The sequence below is a fragment of the Narcine bancroftii genome, chromosome 5 (assembly GCF_036971445.1).
Source record: "Narcine bancroftii isolate sNarBan1 chromosome 5, sNarBan1.hap1, whole genome shotgun sequence".
NCBI lineage: Eukaryota > Metazoa > Chordata > Chondrichthyes > Torpediniformes > Narcinidae > Narcine > Narcine bancroftii.
Genome location: NC_091473.1, coordinates 194,529,775 through 194,554,635, shown reverse-complemented (window position 1 = coordinate 194,554,635; position 24,861 = coordinate 194,529,775). Strand labels below are relative to the sequence as shown.

General features: G+C 41.4%; 1 protein-coding gene across 11 annotated transcripts in view; it reads right to left on the bottom strand.

The window, feature by feature from the left end:
* The window catches only part of ash1l (ash1 (absent, small, or homeotic)-like (Drosophila)), a 371,451-nt gene that overhangs the window by 282,809 nt on the left and 63,781 nt on the right, over positions 1-24,861 (bottom strand). For 10 of the 11 annotated variants that reach the window (XM_069940548.1, XM_069940547.1, XM_069940556.1 and 7 more), the window contains one exon: positions 23,001-23,593. The exons of the other annotated variant lie outside the window; for it this stretch is intronic. In XM_069940548.1, the coding sequence (XP_069796649.1) occupies positions 23,001-23,444 (444 nt within the window). In that variant the 5' untranslated portion in view covers positions 23,445-23,593. The remainder of the gene's footprint in view (positions 1-23,000; positions 23,594-24,861) is intronic. 11 annotated transcript variants of the gene reach the window in all.

The window sequence follows — 24,861 nt, the reverse complement described above, 5'->3', positions numbered from 1 at the left end:
AATACTTTCCAATTTCAGACACTGCTGATGAAAATCTCATTGGTTGGGCCTTTGTTGTGTCGTTGTCCAACTGTTTGTACATCGTCCAGATGTCCAACCCTTTGGTTAGCTAGCTCTTCGTATTCTTCATGATCAGAATGTTCTCCATGGAATATTTGTAGAAGCTTCCGAGAGTCTTCAGTGACATCCTAAATCTGCTCAAACTCCTTATGACATTTAGCCATCGACGAGCTTTCTTCATGATTGCACCAACCTGAAAGCTCCAGGACAGATCCTTGGAGATGTTGACCACTGCTGACCCCTTGATGAGGACTGGTTCGTGTTCTGATTTTCTCCTGAAGTTCACAATCAGCTCCTTGGTTTTGCTAATGTTGTCCACTTTCTCACTTCCTCATTGCTGTTTATAATTCTGTCGCCAACTGTAGCATCATCAGAAAATTTGTAGATGGCATTGGAATTATACCTTGCCACAGTCATGGGTATATAGTGAGTGGAGAAGTGGGCTAAGCACGCATCTTGTATATAGTGAGTGGAGAAGTGGGCTTAGCACGCATCTTGTATATAGTGAGTGGAGAAGTGGGCTTAGCACGCATCTTGTATATAGTGAGTGGAGAAGTGGGCTTAGCACGCATCTTGTATATAGTGAGTGGAGAAGTGGGCTTAGCACGCATCTTGTATATAGTGAGTGGAGAAGTGGGCTAAGCACGCATCTTGTATATAGTGAGTGGAGAAGTGGGCTAAGCACGCATCTTGTATATAGTGAGTGGAGAAGTGGGCTAAGCACGCATCTTGTATATAGTGAGTGGAGAAGTGGGCTAAACACGCATCTTGTATATAGTGAGTGGAGAAGTGAGCTAAGCACGCATCTTGTATATAGTGAGTGGAGAAGTGGGCTTAGCACGCATCTTGTATATAGTGAGTGGAGAAGTGGGCTTAGCACACATCTTGTATATAGTGAGTGGAGAAGTGGGCTAAGCACGCATCTTGAGCTGGGGAGTCTCCTCCTAGCCATCCAAATACTGACGAGATCCTATGTCTCAGAATCCTCTCCAGAAGTTTCCTTACCACTGACATACGACAAGTTCTCCTGATGAAGGTTTTACAGTTTTTCCATGAACATTTCTGACCTGCTGAGTTCTTCCAACACTGCACGCTTCAAATTTTGGGATTCAATGCATCACACGCTGTTAAATTTTAAACTGAATTTATATAACCATACAACAATTACAGTACAGAAACAAGCCATATCCGCATCGATTTAAGTGAAACTCCACTAGTTCCACCTACCTGCTCCCTGCCTATAACCCTCCAACCCCGTCACATCCATGTACTCATCCAATCTCCTCTTAGATGACAGAATTGACCCTGCCGCAACTACCTCTTTGGGAAGGTCATTCCATTCAGCCACCCCTCTCTGAGTGAAGAGGTTTCCTCTCATGTTACTTCTAAAGTTTTGCCCCCTAACCTTTAACTTATGACCCCTCATTCCAATCTCTCCTACCCTCAAGGGGAAGTCCCTATTTACATCTATTCCCCTCATAATTTTATAGACCTCTATCAAATCCCCCCTCAACTTTCTACGCTCCAATGATTATTCATTCTTTCTCCGTATTCTATGAAGCCTTGAGATGAATAAAAGTGGAATGTTTTCTCTGTCCCCAGCAGGGCGATTGTGAAGAGCAAATGGACACTCCAGTGGTACAACTTGCTTTGACAATTCTACTGTCTCCACTTCATAACTGATAACTCAACCAGAGAGGTTTAAACTACCATGAGAAAACGACAATAAGGAGGAAACCACTTTATCTGTGGGAGGAAACCACAATCATGGTGTGGCAAAGCGCTTCCCTCCCAAGAAGACATTTCCTTTCACTTGAAGTGCAAGAGAGCAGCTGTTATCAACTGATAGGGGCAACAGTGGCTATTCCTGGTAGTTCAGAAGAGATACAAGTCGTTGTGTCATAGTCAGGGTTTCCTTCGGCAGACAATTGCAGTGACTTGCTCCTCAACCTTCCCAGCATACTACTGCTGTGGTCTTGAAGTTGCCTGCTTCAAATAAAACCAATCTCATTCATAATTTGACCACAATAGTTATATCATGGCATGAAGGAGGAACGTTGGCTTTTTGAGCTTTTAAAAGCAGAGTTAAATAACTCCAGGTCCCAACCGACTTTCATAATCTTCTTGGAATACTCACCCCTATCTTTGGGACATACACAGTTGTACAGTGCCCTGAATACCAGGTGGCCAAAGCACAAACTGGATACTTGCAACAAGTCCGTGCATGTGCAATGGAGAATTGCAAAAAACGCAGATGTTGGAATCTCGAAAAAGGATCCCAACTTGAAGCACTGTGTGCCTGCCTGACTCAAGTCCTTCCAGCTTCTCATTGTTTATGCATATATAATATCTGCTTCTTTAGCAAGTCAATCAGCTTTCACTTCATCACTTAAATTTAGCTAATTTCAGAAGTGGAAAAGGGCCTTTAAAGAACATTAATTATTTATTGACAGTTTGGACATCATGCACTGATTGGCTGTCTGCAGTGCCATAAATTTCCAATTCTATGAAATGTTAACTATTTCAACCAAACAATAACAATAGAACAAGCCAAGTCAGAAAAAGTCCAAGAGGTTGTTTTGTGAATGACAACTGAATTGCTTCCAAGATGAAGGTAGGCAGCTGAAACAATGGCATGCTGCCTGGTGTGGAGGTGCCAATGGTCAGGACTGTAAAAAACTCCAGAGTGTTGTTAACTCGGCCAGCGACATCACAGGCACCAGACTTAACTCCATCGAGAGTATCTACATTTTAAGAAAGCAGCCTCCATCCTCAAGGACCCCCCACCACCCAGGCCATGTGTCTTCACTCTGCTACCATCAGGAACATGAAGACGAGCACTCAGCGGCACAAGGACGGCTTCTTCCCCTCTGCCATTAGATTTCTGATTGAACAATGAACCACAGACTTTGTCTTTTTCTTGCACTATTTTTATTTATTTTGAAATGTGGTTTATGGAAATGTGAAGCTGCCGACAAGCAACAAATTTCATGACATGTTTATGACAATAAATTTTGATTCTAATGGCCAGGAAATCCTCTTGTTTTTACATTCCACTCAATTCAACAACAATCAGAATTCTTGGAAGAAAGCAGACTGACGCATTCACGCGACAGCGTCCATCCGCACCAGGAACAGAGTGCCACACACTGACTTAGCAAAGCACTGCCACTCCACACTTCCATTACAATGTGCACTTGGCTCATGAAACAGTTTAACAGCAGCCAAATCTCTCTGAGCTCATGTCTATTTATGTGCCAGGAGTTGCAGGGAGGATTCCATACTCCATATGGACCAGCTTTCACTGCTGCTAGTACTGGAAGCGGGGGCGGGAACCACAGCACTCCCCACAACGCTAAAAGTGTAAACCATTTTTAAACCAGAAGCAAACACACACAGAGGATGGACGAAGTGAAACTGCTATGAGATTTTATGGTACCCAGTGTTCCTTCTGGACCAATCAGAGCAAACAATAGGATGGTCAATGTCATTTTTTTTCCCCAAGCTTGAATTGTGCCCCTACTGCCAGAGGAGTCAGAAGCATTTCCTTCAGCAAATGTCAATTCCCTTACACAAGCAAAATATGTGACCTCAATGATAAAAGACCAAGCTTGAACTCCCTTGGCACCTGCCCACACTTTGTCCATACCTTGATGAAGGACACAAGCCCAAAAACATTTAGTTCTGTATCTTTATCTTTTCTATATAAAGTACACTGTTTGAACTGCTGAGTTTCTCCAGCATTGTGTCGGTAGACAGACTCATTTTACTTCTTGAACTCCGTTGGCCTAATTTCTCTCCACAAATATGCTCAACTTCAGAGGCTTCATCAAGTTGGCAGACTGTGAACAACACAGGACTTTTGCAATTGTACAGTGAAAACAGTGCATTCTTCATCGTCATCCAAGATTGGGGCCTTTCATAAATTACCAAGATATCCACAAATTGGATATAATGACACTTCTCATTTCAAAGGGCGGCATGGTTAATGAAGCAGTTAGCATCACACCATTAAAGCACCAGCTGCCCGGGTACGAATCTGGCACTCTCTGCAAAAAGTCTACACATTCTCACTGTGTCTGCATGGGTTGTCTCCAATTTCCTCCCACCCTTCAAAACATACTGGGGTTGTACGTTAATTGGGGTATTTTGGCAGGAAGGGCTAGTCTAAATTTAAATATTAAAAAATTCAAAGATTGCTATCTGGCTGACAAACCCAGTCAGGTCAGGACTTGGTAGATTTACATAGGCTGGCATTATCTCGTGGGGTGAAGGGCCTGTCCTATGCTGTTATGTTCTAGATAGTCGATGCAAGGACTTGGATTGTTGTACAATGTGTTGGTGGGACCACATTAGTTATGGGAAATGTTTAACACGCTGGAAATGTGCAGAATGTATTCACAAGGATGTTATCAAGACTAAGGGTCTTGAACTACAAAGGGAGACTGGTGCATTGGAGGCTAAAAGGTGACCTTACAGGAGGCATACAAAAGGTGAAGGGTCAGTCTTTTCCTCAGGGCAGTAGGAGTCTGAAACTAAAGGGCAAGTGGTGAGAGAGGAAAAATTTGAAGGAGATCCAAGGGGCACCTTCACACCGAGGCCAGTGGGTATGTGGAACAAGCTGCCAGAAAAAGTGATAAAGGTGGGTATAATACATTTAAAAGACACATAGCTAACTCCAGTAAAACCCTTGGTATCTGGCACCTAGGGGTTGGTAGAGGCTGGATAAGTGTATTTTCCAGTTGTTCAAGACTTGCTCTTACAAAAGATTTCAGCTTTCTTGTCAGAGTTACATACATGACATCACAAACCTGAGACTCCTTTTCCTGTGGACAAGGCAGAGTTACCAATTATCGGTAGTGAAAAAACCTGACTCAATATACATATGTAAATAAAAAAATGTAACTTGCATTAAGAATAAACAATTTAAAAGACAAAAATACTCTACTGTATTTACTCTGAACAAGCTTCACACATGAATATATAAACCTTAAAAACATTTTATTTTATTTTCCAATCACATTCTTTAAAAACATTTAACCTTTGCTGCCTCCTCAAAGCTGCCTGAAAGATGAACGATAACATTATAGATAATTTCCACCCTCCCCCCCACCCCCAAAATTTAAAGATAAAGCCTCTGACCAGGGCAACCCTTACTAAACAGGGATAAGGAGACCCTTTAAGAGAGTCTTCATATAAAGCTAGATAAAATAGGGAAGAAGGTACCAGAATATATACTTTATAAGTGGGATGAAAAACTGGTGCAATATAGAAGTTCACCAGTACTGCACCATCTGCTCAACATTTGGAAGAAGATTCACGGTAAAAAGGAAAAAAACAAATTACCAACTACCAAAATTATTATTGATGCAAAATCAACTAATCCCTTTCTCAATAGATAACCTTTCCTTTAGAGAATGGGAGAGAAAAGGGATTAAAAGAATAGAAAATTGTTTTTTTGGGAAATAATTTATTATCATTTAAACAAATGAAGTACAAATATGGTATAACTCACGGTACAATGTTTGCATACCACCAACTGAAAACCTACTTAAAGGACAAATTGGGAAGCAGGCTGAGGTTACCAGAAGGAAGCAGCTTCGAATATGTGATTACAGACACAATGATAATTAAAAGATTTATTACAAACATGTACATCAAGCTGCAAGAGAAAGAAAATGATGAAATAAGCTGTAAACCCAAACAAAAGTGGGAACAAGATCTAAACATAAAGATAAAAAATGAATTATGGGAAAAGGTATGCTCCGAAACTATGAGAAATACAATGAACACGAGGTTACGCATGACACAATATAATTGGTTACACAGGCTATACATCACGCCCCAAAAGTTAAATAAATGGGATCCAACATTATCAGATAGATGTTTTCACTGTAAGAAGGAAACGGGAACAACAGTACATGCAATTTGGGCATGTAAGAAAGTGGAAAAGTTTTGGGAAGATCTAAATCAGGTATTAAATAAAATCACAAAAAGCAACATACCAAAAAATCCAGAGATCTTTCTCCTAAGTAATATAAGTAAAGAATTAGGCCTCAAATTGTATGAAGCACAAAAAAGATACCTCTATCAAATACCTCTATCAAATCTCCTCTCATTCTTCTAGGTTCTAGGGAATAAAGTCCTAACCTGTTTAACCTTTCCCTGTAACTCAGTTCCTGAAGTCCGGCAACATCCTAGTAAATCTTCTCTGCATTCTCTATCTTATTGATATCTTTCCTGTAGTTAGGTGACCAAAACTGCACACAATACTCCAAATTTGCCCTCCCTAATGTTGTATACAACTTTATCATTACATCCCATACTCAATACTTTGATTTATGAAGGCCAATATGTCAAAAGCTCTCTTAAAACCCTGTCTTCCTGTGATATCACTGTCAGGGAATTATATATCTGTATTCCCAGATCCCTCGGTTCTTCTGCACTCCTCAGGGCCCTACCATTTACCATGAATGTCCTTCTTAATTTGTCCTTACAAAATGCAACACATCACATTTATCTTCATTCACCACTTCAGCTGGCAGTTCGATCCGCACTCCCACCATTCTCTGTATGAAGAAGATTCCCCTCACACTCTTGACCTGTCCCCTCTGGTTTGTATCTTAGCTACCCACAGTGGAAAAAACCTCATCTACATTTACTGTCTATCCCCCTCATATTTTAACTCCTCCATCAAATCACCCCTCATTCTTATACACTCCAGGGAATAAAGTCCTAAGCTATTTAACCTTTCCTTCCAACTCAGTTCCTGAAGTCTGGGAAACATCCTAATAAATCCTCTCAGCACTCTTTCTATCTTATTGATATCTTACCTGTAGGTAGGCGACCAAAACTGCACATAATACTCCAAATTTGGCCTCACCAATATCTTAAACAACCTTACTTTTACACCCCAATTCCTATACTCAATACTTTGATTTATGAAGGCCAATATATTAAAAGCTCTCTTTGTACCTGTGATGGCACTTTTTCCACAGAATTATGTATTTGTATTCCCAAATCCCCCTGTTCTACCATACACTTCAGTGCCTTACCACTGAACTTGTATGCCCTTCAAAAATACAACACCTCACACTTCCCTGAATTAAATTCCATCTGCCATTTTTCCACCCATTTTTGAAGCTGGTCCAGATCCCTCTAAAAGCTCTGAAAATATTCCTTGCAGTCTAAAACATCTCCAATCTTAGTGCCATCTGCAAACTTGGTGATCCAGTTTACCTCATTACCATCAAGACTATTGATATAGATGACAAACCACAAAAGTCCCAGCATCGATCCCTGAGGCACATCACCAGTCACAGCCCTCCAGTATGAGAAGCAGTCATCCACAAGGACTCTCTGGCTTCTCCTGTCCAGAGCTATTGTCGAAACCAGTTCACTACTTCACCATGACTAATCTTCCATGTAGGACCTTGTCAAAGGCCTTACTAAAATCCATGTAGACAACATCTGCAGCCTTTGCTTCATCAACTTTCCTGGTAACCTCAAAAAACTCTTATGAGATTGGTTAAACACGACCTACCATGCACAAAGCCAATGTTGACCATTCCTAATCAATTTCTAACTATCTAAATAATCTGATCTTGTAGAACACCTTCCAAAAATTTATGTACTACTGACATCAGGATCACCAGCCTATAAATTTCCACGGTTACATTTGAATCCTTTTTTAAACAACGGAACAATGCAAGCTACAGCACCACGCCTGTGGCTAAAGACATTTTAAATATTTCTGCCAGAGTCCCTGCAATTTCTACACTAGCCTCCCTCAAGGACTGAGGGAGCATCTTGTCAGGCCCCAGGAATTTAACCAGCCATATTTGCTTTAAGACAGCAAACACTTCCTCCTCTTTAATCTGATAGGTTCCATGATCTCACTTCTCGTTTTGCTTACTTCCCACAACTCTGTGCTCATTTCCTGAGTCAACACTGAAGTTAAAAAAAACATACAAGATCTCCCCCATCTCTTTTGGCTCCATACAAAGCCAACCACTCCGATCTTCAAGGGGACAAATTTTGACCCTTATAATTCTTTTGCTCTCAATATACCTGTAGAAACCCTGAGGATTTTCCTTCACATTATCTGCCGAAGCAACCTCGTGTCTTCATTTAGGTTTCCTGGTTTTTCTTGCATTTTTTATACTACTCAAATACCTCATTTGCTCCCATGTGGCATCTACCTGCTATTCAGCTCTCTTTTCTTCTAAACCAGGTCTTCAATATCCCTCGAAAATCAAGGTTCCCTATGCTTGCAACCCATGCCTTTAATTGTAACAGGAACATACAAATTCTGTAATCTCAAAATTTCACCTTTGAAGGTCCTCCACTTTCCTCATATCACACATCCTTTCCTGAAAACAACTTCTCCCAATCCACGTGTTTACTAGTTCAATCAAGATGACCGATTTGAAGCAGTCCCAGTTATCATCTAACCACCACCTATGCAAAGAGATCAATCTGATTCCAAGAACTTATTATCCTACATTGATCGAGTTATGAAGGCACTTTTTCCTTCCATCTTTTTAAACAGCTATCCGTCAGTTCAATCCTTCTGTCATTCACTGAAGAATAGGGCCCATCAGGGGAATAAACAAATCAACACCCACAACGAGTCATCAGTCCATCTACACTGAACACTATTCAAACAGATTCTATCTGACAAGCAGGACAATCCCACAGGAAACTAGTCCAAGAAAGTGATAACAGCCAACCACTTTTGCTCCCTAGCATTTATCACATTTCAAAAGACATTTATTCTCTTGTGAAAACAGAGAACAACTTCATTCACTGCACATAAATGAACTTAAAACAGCAAGATTCCATTGGGCTGCAGCCAGAATGTTTAATCTACAGGCTACAGAGTGCATTTCTAAATGGCACCTACTGCCTCAGATATCTGGGTCTGACACATCATGGGAAGTAAAAGTTTACACTTGGTATAGTACAGTGACAGACAACAACCAGCAGCATTTGTCCCTATCCTTAAAATACTCAAAAGAATAAAACTGCACGACGAATGGTCACCAATCATCTTCCATAACTGTCATGTAGCCTCACAGCCTTTAAATTGCAAGCCCATTAGGGCAGCACGGTTAGTAGAGCGGTTAGCGCAATGCTGTTACAGTACTAACGATTGGGTCTGGGGTTCCAATCCTGTGCTGTCTGTAAGGAATTTGTATGCTCTCCCCATGTCTGCGTGAGTTTCCTCTAGTGCTCCAATTTCCTCCCAGCCTTCAAAGTGTACAAGGTCATAGGTCAATTGTGTCATTAGGCAGCATGGGATCATGGGATGAAAAGGTCTGTTACTGTGCTGTACGTCTAAATTTAAACACCTCACATAACCACCATTAGCACCCTTCTGAAATCCCTGTAACAGAATGATACCCCATCATTTGCCTTGAGCTTCAAGTGATTGCCAACTCCAGTAGATTAACCCACAGATAACGATAGAATTAAATTCCTGCCTTTTTAAGAAAACACAGTTCAGTAAAACTCCAAAGTTCCAGATGCCAGAAATCTGGATCACCTGAGAATCCACTCTCAAAATCTTTTAAATTTAGTGGGTTTTTGTGTGCATTCATGCATGAACACCACAGGTGAACAGCAGCAAGAAGCAACCACAATTAATACAGGCAATTTTACCACAAAGAAATTCATTGGTGCACTGCATTTTTTCTTTCACAATGTTCATTTTAAAAAAAATAATTTCAAGCATAACACGCTCTTTTATTTGTAGTGAAAATATTTCATGTTTCCATTTTTGTTGTGTTGATTTTATTTTTCTTTAAAACTGCTCATTATGATAAACGAAGCATACTGTATCAAAATTTACCTCTTTTCCTCCTATAATTTGAATTTTAAAAATACTGGCCAAGAATCCGGTCCAACCCACTCCACGAGCAGTCCAGATTTTAGGACTTTTACTCTATCATTGTAAAGTACAAAAGGGTGGAGGAACTCAGCAGGTCATGCAGCATCTATGGGAGGTTAAGATACTATAAACCCAACATCTTATTGCCTGAGCCTTTCTTCACAAAGATCATTGGACTTTTATTTAAAACATACACAATCAAATCACTGGGTAGTGATTATTCAACAGAACAGAGTGAATGATCACAGAAAAGCTTTTAGTGAAAGGCAGTTGTCAGTGATTTAATTATTCTGCCCAGTTAACAATAATCACATTACTCAACATTACTGTGTGCAACTTAGGACAAACGGAGGGATTTCCTCCAGTTAGAATTTCAATGTCAAATGTAGATTTTTTTTTTTACAACCAGCAAGCAATTATTTTGAGCACTTTGAAAGAGCTTCAAGAATACCCTTGAGAATTATGAAATTAGCCAATTGATGATGAAAACAGAAACCGCTTCAAATATGAAGCGTTAACAATTATCGAACATATGCCTCATATTTTATGATAGCTATAATGCCATGGTAAATAAGTTCGTCCAAATAAGAGATGTGCTGAAAAAAAGAAAAATCAATCGCCACCAAGATGACTTCTCAGTGCAAGGACAAAGATGTTCAGAAGGGGGAAACTGATGGAATGGTGAAATTATGCACATTGTGGACATAGTCCAGGCTTTTCCAGAAATTCTGCACTGACATTGCTTATCCAGAACAAAGAACAACTGTCATTGGTTTGAGAAGAATTTTGAGGTCAACACAGAAAAGTTAACTAATCAGCATACAAAGCGGCTACATGGACTCACCACAGAGTAGTCACTTGCTCCCAACTCAGATGTAGCCATCTACTTGAACCTTCTCCCTATCCTTGTTTCTCATTCATAAAAGTTTGTCCCTTTAAAACATCTGCCACTTGCACCTGAAGTTGGTACTTGAGTTAAATAATTTTACCAGCAGTCTTCAAAGAGGCCATTTGCTTTGTTGGCTGATGAATTCTGTCCTTTGAGGAACTAATGGATTGCCTACAAAATGGTCTTACTCTCATGGCATATAATGCAAAATGGTGCAACCAGCATTGGAGTTTAATCTCAACATTTCTTCATGTGTACCTGGTTACATCACCGTCTGATATGAAGGTGTCAATACACAGCACAGGAAGAGAGTTGTGAATTCAGCCAGCTCCATTATGGGCATCAGTCTTCACTCCATTAAGAACACCTTTAAGAGCCAGTGTCTCAGGAAAACAGCTTCTATCCTCAAGGACCCCCACCACACCATCCATGGCCTTTTCTCAGCACTACCACCAGGAAGGAGGAACAGGAAGCTGAAGACAAACACTTGTTACAAAAAAAGGCCTTTTCCTTCCACCATCAGATTTCTGAATGGACAGTGAACCTATGGACACCACCTCACTTTTTCCTCATTAATTATTATTTTTTTTAATTCATGGATTTATAGAATTGTATTTTATAGTAATTTTGCACGATACTGCTCCCACAAAACAACAAATTTTATGACATGTTCCTGACAATAAACCCTATTCTGATATTAGAGAGCGGGGGGGGGGGGGGGGGGGGGAGGGCTGCACCGATTCAGCAGAAAGGCTTCCAGGGGATTGCCACAATGGGGAAGGATATTGCCGATGGAACTGATATGGGGAAAAAATTAGTTCATCCACTTTGGTTGGGGAAAAATAGAAAAGCAGATTTTTTTTAAAAAAACAATGGTGAGAGATTGGAAGGTGTTCATGTTCACAAAGGCTTGGATGTTCTTGTGTACAAAAATATGCGGCTACAGCAAGCAATCAGCAAACCAATGCTATGTTGACTTTTATTACAAGAGAATTTGATGATCGAGATGACTTGCTTCGATTACATTGTCGAGTACTCCTTATCTGAAATGCTTGGGACTAGATATTTTTTGGTTTTTCGGTTTTATCAGTTTTCAGAACAACAGAACTAAGTAGGACAGTAGCCTCAGCAGAATTCCTGTGCCAGTAGTTAAACAGCAACAAGAGACAATGGAAGGCTTGAGCACTAACATGATGCCACAAGTGGAAAATTACAAGACAACCACTTCCCTACCACCGCCAGTCTCCGACGCCTCCCTACCATCAGTCCCTGACTATGGTCCCCGCTCCTTCCCGGAAGCCCGAGGTCCCCACTCCTTCCCAGGAGCCCGAGGTGACTTCCTCGATACGGATGGCACCGCACTTGATGTTGAGATTGGAACCGTTGTCGCAGACTCCGGCTGCAGCCAATGCTGAAGACTTGGACCCAGCTCCGTTTGGCATCTTCCCGGCCAGAAGCAAAGAATCTTTTAGACAAAAACTGTTATTGTAATCAAACTGGAGCCAGCAAAGCGTCAGAGCCCCCACAGGGGCAAGTCAGGTGTTAAATTTTTTTACACTTCTGAAATCATGTTGGCACCAAAAAAAACTTTTGGGTTTTGGATCTTCGGACAAGGGATACTTGACTTGTATTGTAGACAGACCTGGTCTTCCTATCGATGGGAAGACTTACTGCAGCAGAGGGTCAGGGTTAGAATCAGGATCCTGGATTTATTCCTGGTTTGGGGAGTTTGTCTTCAGAGTCGAAAAGGAGACTGGGCTTACTCTCTAAATAATGTGACATTTAAAAGCAGTAATTAGGCCATTTAGCCCTCGAGTCTATTTTACCAATTATCAAGATTGTGGCATCAAAGTAAAGCATAAGAGTAGAAATACAGTGCAACTCCGATCATCCAAAACCAGTTTCTCTAAAATCAATTAGCTGAAATTTTTCAGAATTGAACTGACCAGGGAAGTCAGGCTCCCAGCGGCGGCAGCAGCGGATCTCGGGCTCCTAGCAGCAGCAGCAGTAGGGACCTTGGGGCTCCCGGCACGAAGCGGGGCCTCGGTGATTTGCATGGCCAGTACTTTTTTGGTGATAATTAAACATTATTTTAATGCTTAAAAAGCCTTCCCTTGTTGTTTGTTGTTGTATAAACACTGTTACAAATGATTTGCTGTTTGAATTTTTTTTTTTAAATGACCAGTTCTTTGACAAAATGATTATCCATTTTGGATAATCGAAGTGTTCTGCGGGCCATTCAGCCCATCGAATGTGCCCTCCCTCCATTCAATCATTAGCGGATCCATTTTCCCATTCAGTCCCACTGTCTAACCTTTGATGCCCTGGCTAAATCAAGAACCTGTCAGTCTCTGCCTTAAATACACCAAATGACCCGGCCTCAGCACCCTCCTGTGGCAACAAATTCCAGATTCCCCACCCTCCAGCTGAAGAAATTCCTCCCCATCTCTGCTCTAAGCAGACGCCCTTCAATCCTAGTTGTACCCTCTTGTCCTAGACTCTCCCACCACACAGAAAACAACGTTTCTACATCTACTCTTCCCACACCTTTCAAAATTCAAAGTGTTTCAATGAGATCTCCCCTCATTTTCCTGAATTCCAACAAACTCAGGCCAAGAGCTGTCAAATGCTCTTCATATAATAACCTTTTCAAATCCAGAATTATCCTTATGAACCATCTCTGAGCCCTCTCCAACATTGGCACATCCTTTCTTAAATGATGAGCCCAAAACTGCTCACAATACACCACGTGAGGTTTCCCCAATGCCTTATAAAGCCTCAATATCACATCCCTGCTCTTATATTCTAATCCTCTTAAAATGAACGCCAGCATTGTATTTGCCTTCTTCACCACCGTCTCAACCTGCAAATTTACCTTCAGGGGGCCTACATGAGAACACCCTCGGCATCTGGGAATTTTCATTTTCTCCCCATTTAGAAAATAGCCTGCTCGTTAAGAGATCAGCATATTTCTGAACTCTCTTGATTCCCTTAATATCCATTAAGCTGCCTATTTCCATTGTATGGAAATCTTGAGTCAAGGTTTCCACAGATTCACCACGCTCTACACGAAAAGTACTACAACTGTCCAAAATAGTTACTCCAAGAGGCTGCCTATCCAGGACTGAGATGAGAAGAAAATGTTTCACCCACAGGATAATAATTCTTTGGAATTCTCCAACCAAGATGATTGTGAAAGTTCAATTATTGAGTACATGGAAGATGAAAATCAATAATATTTTTAGACAATGAAGGAATTATGGAGCTTATGCAAGCAAATGGTAAGAAGCAAAAAAAAAAATTAATGATCTCATTAAATGGTAGAGAGGTAGGTGGGTTCAAACAACTTCCTCTTGTTTCTGTTCCTTATATTCTTGTGTACTTCAAGTTGATATTCCATGTATAAACCTCGTATTAAGTACAACCCAATGAAACAGCATTCCTTGCTCCTCGGTACAAACCAAGCAGAACCAGACATCACACATATAAACAATACATATGCATGACAAATATTCATATAACCATTCGAGACGTTCATACTCACAAAACAATCTATATTTATTTGTATATATGAATAGTTGTGCTCCAAATGTTTTGTTCGCCTCTCGATGGTTGTGTGTATGGGTGTTCTGCACCAAGGTCAGATTGTACTTGTACAATCAGATGACAATAAACTGGATTTGACTAGCGTCAGCACTATTTTCCCTCCTGTGTCCTTTACTCTCCACACACCATCCTTTAAAAATTGCGCAATGGCTTCTCCATCACTCACAAATGCTGCCATTTCCATTCCTCCTCTCACTTCCTGCTGCATCCTCTTGTGCTCTGCCTTGCTCCCCATGCCTCAGCACTAAGATCATTCATCAACAACCTACTTGTGCCCACATTCTCGGTACAGATTTCAAATGCAAATCTCCATTACAGCAACATTTTATTGCTTTCTGCCCTCTGGCTGTCTCTTCACCCAGAGGACTAGACCCCCTTTGTTAATCAATGCCTTTAAAAGCAACAGTTTTATCCCACATTTTGTGAACATGGGTCTCCATGTGAAATTTTCCAACTATTGGCAATGCAGACCTATTAAAAACTTTTATAATATCATGTTATATAATACACATATTACTCATACTTCAAACCAAATAAAAGATTAATCTCTCCCTTCCAACTCAAAAGCACAGAGTCCTGGTTGCCATTTATGTAGGGCTACTCAGCCCATTGCTACCTATTTCAGCATACCGAACTCATTGGTTTCAATGATCTTTATCCACTAATGCCAATATCACCAGACATTGAATAATAGTTCTAAATGAACCCCTTATTTAATTTTTTTTTTAAATAGAGACACAGCACAGGAGCAGGCCCATGAGGCTGCACCACCCAAAAACACCAATTAACCTACAAACCACAAACACTTTTGAAAGAAGGGAGAAAACCCACGCAGGTCATTAGTAGAATATAAAAACTTGGACAGCAGAAGATTTGAAACCAGTTTGCTGGCGCTGTAATTATGTTGTACTAATGTACCCAAATCCTGTTTTATATATAAAAAAGCTCCACCACTTGTGGATGCTATGCCATTCAAGTAAGCTTATTCCTGGATGGCTCCTATGGAGTCTCAACTCATCTTAAGCAGAGAGTATCCCATCTCTCTCTTGACTAATGTTTTGTGGATGGTGCCTTAAGAAACTAAAGATTATGATATAAGTTATACTAAAACAGGTATGCAGATAACAATTGTTGTCCAGAGAAGCAAATGGGATCTGTTAGGATTCATTGTGACCAGATCCACACTATACGTCAGCAGCGGAGCCAAGATTCTTGCACTGTAATGGAACAGGGAGACAACATTTGCCTGCACACTGTTACAGAAAGTCATCACACCATCTAGATTAAACACTGGAGAACTAGATAATCGAAAGGAATAGAAAGGTGCAATAAGGAGATATTGAACATGGGGGAAATTATGAATCATTACCCTCAACGAGTACAAAATTGCTGCATGTGGACAATGACAGGGAGGATCACAAAATTAACCAGAAAATAGTGGTTAATAGGGTGTCCAACATAGCTTATACAGGAAAAACCCCTATTAGCCAGAATTCAAGCAACTGGTAAAAAAGAAAATAAATTTTAGAACATAAGAAATAAGAGTAGGAGTCAGGCCCATCGAGGCTGCTCCACAATTCACGAAGATCATGGCTGATCTGATCATTGACTCAACTCTCCCTATCTGTCTTTACCCCCATACCCCTTAATTCCTTTTTTTTTATATAAATGTAAAAATCTAACTAACTGAACCATGTATATGTTTAATGAAGTGACCTCTCAACTGCTTCCCTGGGTAAAGAATTCCACAGATTCACCACTCTGACAAAAACAGTTTTTTCTCATCTCCTTCTTAAATCTACTCCCCTGAACACAGGTAAAAATACACAAGTTTAAAATCATAAATGTGCACTGAAGTAATGTATAAACCTTTCGTGAAGATGGAAGCAAATATTCCGCCAGAGGAGTGCCTTGGATGTGCTTTGCTCGTAGCAGCTGCTTGAATAACTTTGCCCCAGTCAGAGGTTTTATTTGTAAACTTTGGGGATGGGGGTTAATTATCTCTAATGTCATCATCTGAGTTTCGGGTGGCTCCGCAGAGGAGGAGGAACCTGCAGATGCACCGATGGTTAAATGTTTTCAATGTATGGGATGGGGGAGGGGGGTTAATTATCTCTAATGTCATCATCTGAGTTTCGGGCAGCTCCGTGGAGGAGAAGGAACCTGCAGATGCACCGATGGTTAAATGTTTTCAATGTATGGGATGGGGGAGGGGGGTGAATTATCTCTAATGTCATCATCTGAGTTTCGGGCAGCTCCGTGGAGGAGGAGGAACCTGCAGATGCAGCGACAGTTAAATGTTTTCAAAGTATGTGGCTGGAAATAAAGTAAAATGCCTAAGGTGTATATATTCATACAAATGAAGTTTGTTCAGTGCAAGTACAGTATATTATTTTTATCTTTTAAACTGTTTATTCTTAATGAAGGTGTATTTGTTAGGCATTGTAAGAATAAATCTCAAACAACCAGAAAATACACCACCAACATCTACCAATCTCCATAGGTGCCAGATACCAGGGGTTTTATTGTATTTACATTGGGGGAATGAAAACATGTACAAGTGATCGATGACAATATACTTGAGGAATAATTATTGTTCTGTACAGCCTTAAATATCCCTTAGGACATCTTAAGAGATGCAGAGGAGTTTGGGAGTGGGAAATAGAAAGTTCTGGTTCCAGATATTCACATGGGAACCAACAACCTTGATCATATTATGGAGTTTCTGATAAGGGAGGATTGAAAAGAAGGACAATGTACAAATTAGCTTGGATCAATAAGATCAAAGGTGATGGTGTAAGAGAAACTAACTTCGATTCATGAAGTAGTGACTCCAGTACAGGGGAAAGAAGTGGTTCCATCAAGATGAACTGAGCCAGAACCAGAGGACCTAGTGAGTCAAATAGTGAGGAAGGAAGACAAAGCCAGGAAACAAAAATACATTTGGAAGAGGTAGGTAAAATAGGAAAGGAAGGCAGCTCCCATAATCAAGGGAGGAGACATAGGATTTCATGACAAAAAATGAACTGGAATCAGTGAGTGGAGCAGTATATATGGAGACAAAGTGTTAGTTAATATTTCAGCTCAAGATCCTGCACAGATGCGGATCGACCTGCTAAGTTCCTCGAGCAGATTGCTGCTCCGGTAAGACACATGAAGCTTAAACCATCCAGGCTAAAAGTAGTGCATGAAAATCACTCTGTACACCACCTGCACACCATGGCTGCCACATTCACTGTCTGCAAGTACGCTGCAGCAACTCACTGAGGTCTCCCCACCTGAAAGCACAACTTCTACTACCTAGGTCACACATGTCAAACTCTGGCCCGCGGACGGCCCTTCCACAGCGCGAGCGCACTTCTCCCGGTCGCCAGGGCCTTCAGCGCTTGCACCCGTGCGGACCCCAGGGACGGCTGGTTCGGCCCTGCACGTGAAGAGAGAGATGGTGGCTGTCCGCAAAGGCTGATCGGCAGCGCGCTGGGCCTGAGTGGGTGGGTAAGCAGGGGTGGGCAGAGGGTGTAAGTGAGGAGTAATGGGCAGGGGAAGTTATGGTGGTGCGAGGGGCAGGTAGAGGGAGGGATGAGTAGAAGGAGGGGTGGATAGGGAAGAGGTAAAAGGGGAGGGGCAGGGCGAGTAGGGGAGGGGTGATTAGAGGGTGAGAGACGGGTAGAGGGAGGAACAGGTTGAGAGGAGAGGCAGTAGAGGGGCGTGTATAGGATGGGGTGGGTAGAGCCAGAGCGAGTGGAGTGAGAGGTGAGTAGAGGTTGGGTAAAGGACTAGTCAGGTAGAGGGATGGTGGGTCAAGGGTGAATAGAGGCCTAGAGCCTGAGGAGTGAGCAGGAAATGCTGAGTCCTGATGCAGGCCAAAATGGACACAGCCTGTGAATGCTGACTACATCTCCACAGGGACCAAATAGGTTTCCCTCAGGTCAAGCAAAGGGTGAACTTGAGCTACCTACTCCTGACCTGTAACATTATCCTCCTAAAGTTATATCCTAAAGTTTAACATTACATATGTTGAAAGAAGAGAAAACATGCAGATGTTGTTGAAAATTTTCAATAAATGTTTAGTTCGGCCCTCGACTTAGTCCAAGTTTTTAATTTTGGCCCTCCGTGAATTTGAGTTTGACACCCCTGACCTAGGTGAACAAAGGCAACAGAAATATGTGGACACCTATCGTCCAAATATATTATCAAAGCATCATTACTGGGTCAAAATCCTAAAACTCTACTAAAAAAGGTGTCTTCCCCTCATGGACAAAACCAATTCGTGGCTGTGGTTCATCCTCTGCAAGGGACACTCGTAACATTCCCAGCAACTTCCAAAGCTCATAAATGAAGAAACCTACAACTGTTTCCTGTTCAGTAAAACCCTTACTTTTCAAATTATCCATAGCCTACCTACCACTATTGATGATGCACAAATCAAAAGAATAACAACTGTCTGGGCGCATGGTTAGCACAACACTGTTATCGCGCTAGCAACCTGGGCTCAAAACTGGCACTGTCTATGTGGGTTTCCTCTGGGTGCTCTGGTTTCCTCCCACCACCCAAGATGTACAGGGATGCACTTTAATTTAGATGTAATTGGTCAGTACGAGTTCAAATGGCCAGAATCAGCATCTACTGTGCTGTAAATAAAATAAAATATTACAAAATTTTTTTATTAAGGATCAGGCCTTTCACGTTTATTCACGTGGTGGAGTTTGTAAATATGTTGGGGGAAATAATGGTTTTGTTAAATGCCAGAGCCTTAGCAAACTAAATTCCAAAAGCTTGAAACAAGAAACCATTAGAAAGACAAATGCTAGGCATGGCCTGAACCGGTTATGGTCAATTAAATGTTTTGTGTCTTAATTCATTAACTTGTACTCTATTTCCAGTTTTCACTTTTGCCTCAAAAACTTTAATTTTAACAAAACCTGAAGAAAATAAGCCAAAGTACTGACAGTTACATTTTAACCAAGACACATAACAGTTTTGCTGCAGAGAATACTTGTTTAAAGTCAGTCCATCCGATCCACTAGGAATCATCACAAATGACTGATAGTGGAAGGCTAATCTTCATTGACTACAGGTCAACTTTCAGCACCCTTAGAGCTGGTCAACAAGCTTCAAGCCCAGGCCTCTGCACCTCCTCCTGCAACTGGATCCTTGACTTCCTCACTGGAAGACCACAGTTGGTACGAATCAGAAACAATGTCATCTCCTCAATGACAATCAACACAGACACACCTCAAAGATGTATGCTTCCCCCAGTGCTCTATTCACTCCACACCCATGGCTATGTGGCTGGGGACCATTCAAATGCCGTCTACAAATTTGCTGAAGACACCATGACCATCGGCAGAACCAGATGGCAATGATGAGGGAGATAGATCAGCTGGTTGAGTGGTGTCACACCAACAACCTTGCACTCAATGCTCACAAAATGAAGGAAGTCATGGTGGACTTCAGGAGAAGGACAAACCAGTCCTCACCGAGGGGTCAGCAGTGGAAAAGATTAAGAACTTCAAATTTCTGGTTATCGACCTTATTGAGGATTTACCCTGGGGTCTCCATGTCAATGCAATCATGAAGAATGCTTGCTTTCATGAAAAGTTTGGGGAGATTTGTCATGCCACCAAAGCTGTGAATTTCTACAGATGTACCATAACTGGCTGCATCATTGTCCAATATGGAGGTGCCAATGTACAGGACAGGGAAAAAAAGAGAGTTGTGAACATGGTCATCAGTCTTCACTCCATCAAGGCCATCTACAAGAGGCGGTGTCTTAAGAAAACAGCCTCTATCTTCAAGGACCCTCACCACCCAGGACATGCCCTCTTCACACTCGGGAAGCAGGTCCAGGAACCTTAGACGAACACCTAGTGGCACAAGGGCAGCTTCTTCCTTTCCACCATCACATTTCTGAACGGACCATGAACCACAGACACGACCTCGCTTTCTCTTCTTTATTTTTAAATGTAATGTGTGCATCTGTAATGCTACCGCAAAACAATGAATTTCCTGACAAGTTCATGACAATAAATTCTGATTTTGCCATGGTAGGAATGAAACTAGTGTGCCTTGTTGAACTGGCTGCTGGATCACAACTTAACCGCTCCACAAACCTGTCCAAAACATGGTGTCAGTGCAGAAGTGGATTTAATCTGGAGCAACATTTAAGCCCTTTGGTTTGGTAATCACCATGATTTTCACATTGCTACCTTAAAAATAAAAAGTGGGAAACTAACCCTTCAACTACTGATTACTGTATATTTCGGTGTGCAAGTCGAGTTGTGAAACACCAAAAAAAACTCTCAAGAAATGGGGGTCGACATACGCCAGATATACTTTTGAGACCTTAAATTCAACTCAAAATCCAATCCATGCCAATCCGGCAAACAAGTCAACCCGTGAAAAACAGATTTGGTGTCTAAGTCGATCCTTGAAAAACTAAAAACATGACTGCAACAGATTTTCATTGAGACTTTTATTGAAAACAACACAATTAGAACCCTTTAAAATCACTCTTTCTATCATCGTCTGAGGCAAAAATGGCAGCGAGCACATCCATGCTCTCATTGTTTAAACATTCATTATATGGGTCCCAGTCTGTATCTGATTAGGCAGTTTCAACTTTGTCGTCAGTGTCCCACAATAAATGATCTTCTGTGACATCAATTGGACAAGAGATACTGCAGTTTTTGAACCATTTTATCACAGTCGACATTAACTTTTTCCCATGCCTTGAGCACGAAGTTACACAATACATCAAGTGAGGCAGCATGCATTGCCGCGTCTTTTGTAAATGACTTTGCTGCACTCGACATCCATGTATTCCCTTCGTCTTGCACATGGTCTTTGAATGGCTTGTTCAAGCAGACATCAAGAGTTTGCAATATAAACGCCAAACCACCCAGGATAACTGCTATGAAAGTTATTATGTAGTGCTAATCTACTTTTAGCCTTCTCAGTTAATTGACTGCAAAACATATCCCAGACCAGCAAACTCCATTCTTTGTGTAAATTGCCTGTTTCACACATTGTCTATCCATAGTTTTACACCATTTTCATCCATCCTTTTCATGAAAATGTACAAAAATACCCGCAGGGAATTTCATTTTCCGTTTAATTTTGCATTTGAAGATTACCATGGGTCTTAACTTTGTCCCGTCAACCATGCACAATAACCTGGTCCTTTCATGAACCGTACTTTTGGTTTGCACAATTTTAATACCTTTCCATTCCACTGTTCTATTGCCTATCATGTCAAAATTCAAGGGGGTTTCATCCAGGTTTCCAATATTTATCAAAGCAAACTTACATTTCTGCTGGTTACATATAATAAACTGGTGAAAACTTACAACTTTACGATCAAGATCTTTTGGTAGTTTCTGTGCTATTTTTGGTGTAATACCAGATATTTTCTGTTCGTGAAACATTTGCACCAGCCTACTGTAACCTCAAAATCTTTACTGAGGTCAGGGTGCGACTTTGCCTACTGCAATGCAAATGTTCTTATTTTATTTTGGGTGATTATGTAGCAATCTTGCCTCTATTCACGTACCCATTCTGCAAAGTGATTTTTCAACTCTGGCCAATGAGTGATTCCTTTTCTCAATGAACATTGCCTTTTTGGCATTTTTCTTAAAGTCTCTTCTTTCTTCCTCCATTCTCTTACCAGCATCTCATATACATCAAATTTTCTTGCACCAGCGCAGATGTTGGTTTTCTTGGCCATTTCTATCATTTTCAATTTAAACCTCGCTTCACACTTTCATCACTAGTTGCGTTGTGTCGATGGACCCTCCATGATAGTAATCACCACCAACCTATGCACAGCAGATCAATCAGCGCGATCTTTTGAAGTTGGAGTCCACGTATATGCCAGTCAATGGATCAACTCAGGCATCCAGAAAATTGGGGTTGACTTGTACACTGGATATACCATAAAAAAATGAGGCTGAAAAATGGGGGTCAATTTCTATGCCAAAATATACGGTACGCTTTAAGGAACCGTATGCGAACATATATGATGATCCTCGAAACCTAAAAAATGTTACCTCAAAATCGGGTTGTCTTATAATGCTGGGTCTAAAATCCAAACTTTGACAGCGAAGTCTCACATCACTGTCATCTTCCTGGCGGCTCCGATGCAGTCCTGCACATGTCCCATTAGTTATCAGCGCTCCCCTGCGGGTGGGGTCCATCTGCCTGCCTTCAGCTACATATAGGCTTTAAACAGCCTGTTGCAGGAGATTATTGTAGTTTATTTTGAAATATGCTAATAAAATTAAAACCTTTACAGGGTAATTTGGTATTAAAATATTGTGGTTTGCTTTTAACAGCATCTACTGGTCAAGCGATTAAGTGCTAGATTTTTTTGTGGGGGGGGGGGGAAAGGAGGTCATTTTATACAAAGGGCATCACTCAAAACACTTCATGTGGAAATTCCAAGGTTGTCCTATACATTGGCATATGCATTAAACAAATTCCTAGCCAATAAGGATGCCAAAAAGCATTCAAGCCAAGCCAAGCCCCACAAAATCTTACTTGTGCAAACCTTACCCGTTTTTGCTCAATTTCTTCTTCCCTCTCCTCAGAGGTCTTCCCACTCTTGGCCATCTTAGTTCGGGAGTGCTTGATGGTGGTTTTTATAGCTGGCCGGCACACGTAATTCTCCAGACTTTTCGGGGGTTTCTTAGTTCTCTTGGGCTGCAGCCCAATTTTCAGTTTCAGGCTGCCTTCTGCAAAGTTCGTCTCCTTGACAGAGAACTGCTGCTGCTGGTCTGAGTTTGGTGGGTCAAGTTCTTGCCTTGAGTCGATCACCTTACCCTCCTCTTGCTTCCAGTTCGTACAGTCTTCCTCCTCCAAGACAGGCCCATCCAACTCTTCCTCTCTCCTGCCAAGAACGCTACTGTAGCAACTCGGAGTACTCTTTCCTGGGCTTCCCTCCACATCAGCACCCGAAGGCTGGTTCAATGACCCTAACACCGTATTTCTTTGTTCCATTCTGCAACTTCCCCCAATCCTCACCGGCAGTGGCGAGGATGGTTGCAAACAGGCACCTGTGTGTTCAGATTGCTACTTTCTGTAGCAGGTACTGACACTACACAAGCTGCCTGGTTATTGTGCCCAGCTGAAATGCAGCATCGCGGTCACTGTGGAGAAAAAGAGAGAAAAAGAAATCATTAACTACGATTCACCCACCCCTTGAAAGTTCCCCAGCATTAACAGCAGCCAAGAGTCAAGTGGGTGAAAAGACAGGATGAGCAGCTTTTTCCTCACAGAGAAAACCTTTGAGAGGCAATACCCATTTTGAATGCGTTAGCTGCAAGCTTACTTCAATGTTCCATTGTTTAAAAAAGGCTCCCAAAGTAACCCCGGATATCAGTAGTAGGTAAATTATTGGAAGGTGTCCCAAGAGATCGGGTATCCAAGCATTTGGAGAGTCAACAAGGCTTTGTGAGTGGTAGGTTGCATTTAACCAATCTTCTAGATTTTTTTGAGGCGGTTATCAGGAAAGTTAACGAAGAAAATGCCGGGGTTGTGGTCATACATGGACTTTATTAAGGCCTTGACATGGGAGGTTAGTCAGGAAGGTTCAGATACTCAGTTTTCATGGTGAGGTATTAAATTAGATTTGACAATGGTTGGATGGGAGAAGCCAGAGTAGTAGTGGATGACTGCTTCTCAGACTGGAGGGCTGTGTCTGGTGATGTGCCTTGGGGGAATCGGTGTTAGGACTATTGTGGTTTGTCATCCATATCAATGATCTGGATGACAATGTGGTAAATTTGATCAGCAAGTTTGCAGATGGCACTAAGAATGGAGGAGTTGAGGACAGAAAGGTTTTCAAAGCTTGCAGAAGGATGTGGACCATCTGGAAAAATAGGCTGAAAATTGGCAGATAGAAATTAATGCAGACAAGTGCATTTTGGAAGGAACAAACCAAGAAAAGACATACAAGGTAAATGGTAGGGTACCGAGGAATGTGGTAGAACAAAGGGATATGGGAATATAGATAAAAATTCCCTGAAAGTGGCGTCACAGGTGGAGAGGGTTGTAAAGAGACATACAAGGTAAATGGTAGGGTACCGAGGAATGTGGTAGAACAAAGGGATATGGGAATATAGATAAAAATTCCCTGAAAGTGGCGTCACAGGTGGAGAGGGTTGTAAAGAGACATACAAGGTAAATGGTAGGGTACCGAGGAATGTGGTAGAACAAAGGGATATGGGAATATAGATAAAAATTCCCCGAAAGTGGCGTCACAGGTGGAGAGGGTTGTAAAGAGACATACAATGTAAATGGTAGGGTACCGAGGAATGTGGTAGAACAAAGGGATATGGGAATATAGATAAAAATTCCCCGAAAGTGGCGTCACAGGTGGAGAGGGTTGTAAAGAGACATACAATGTAAATGGTAG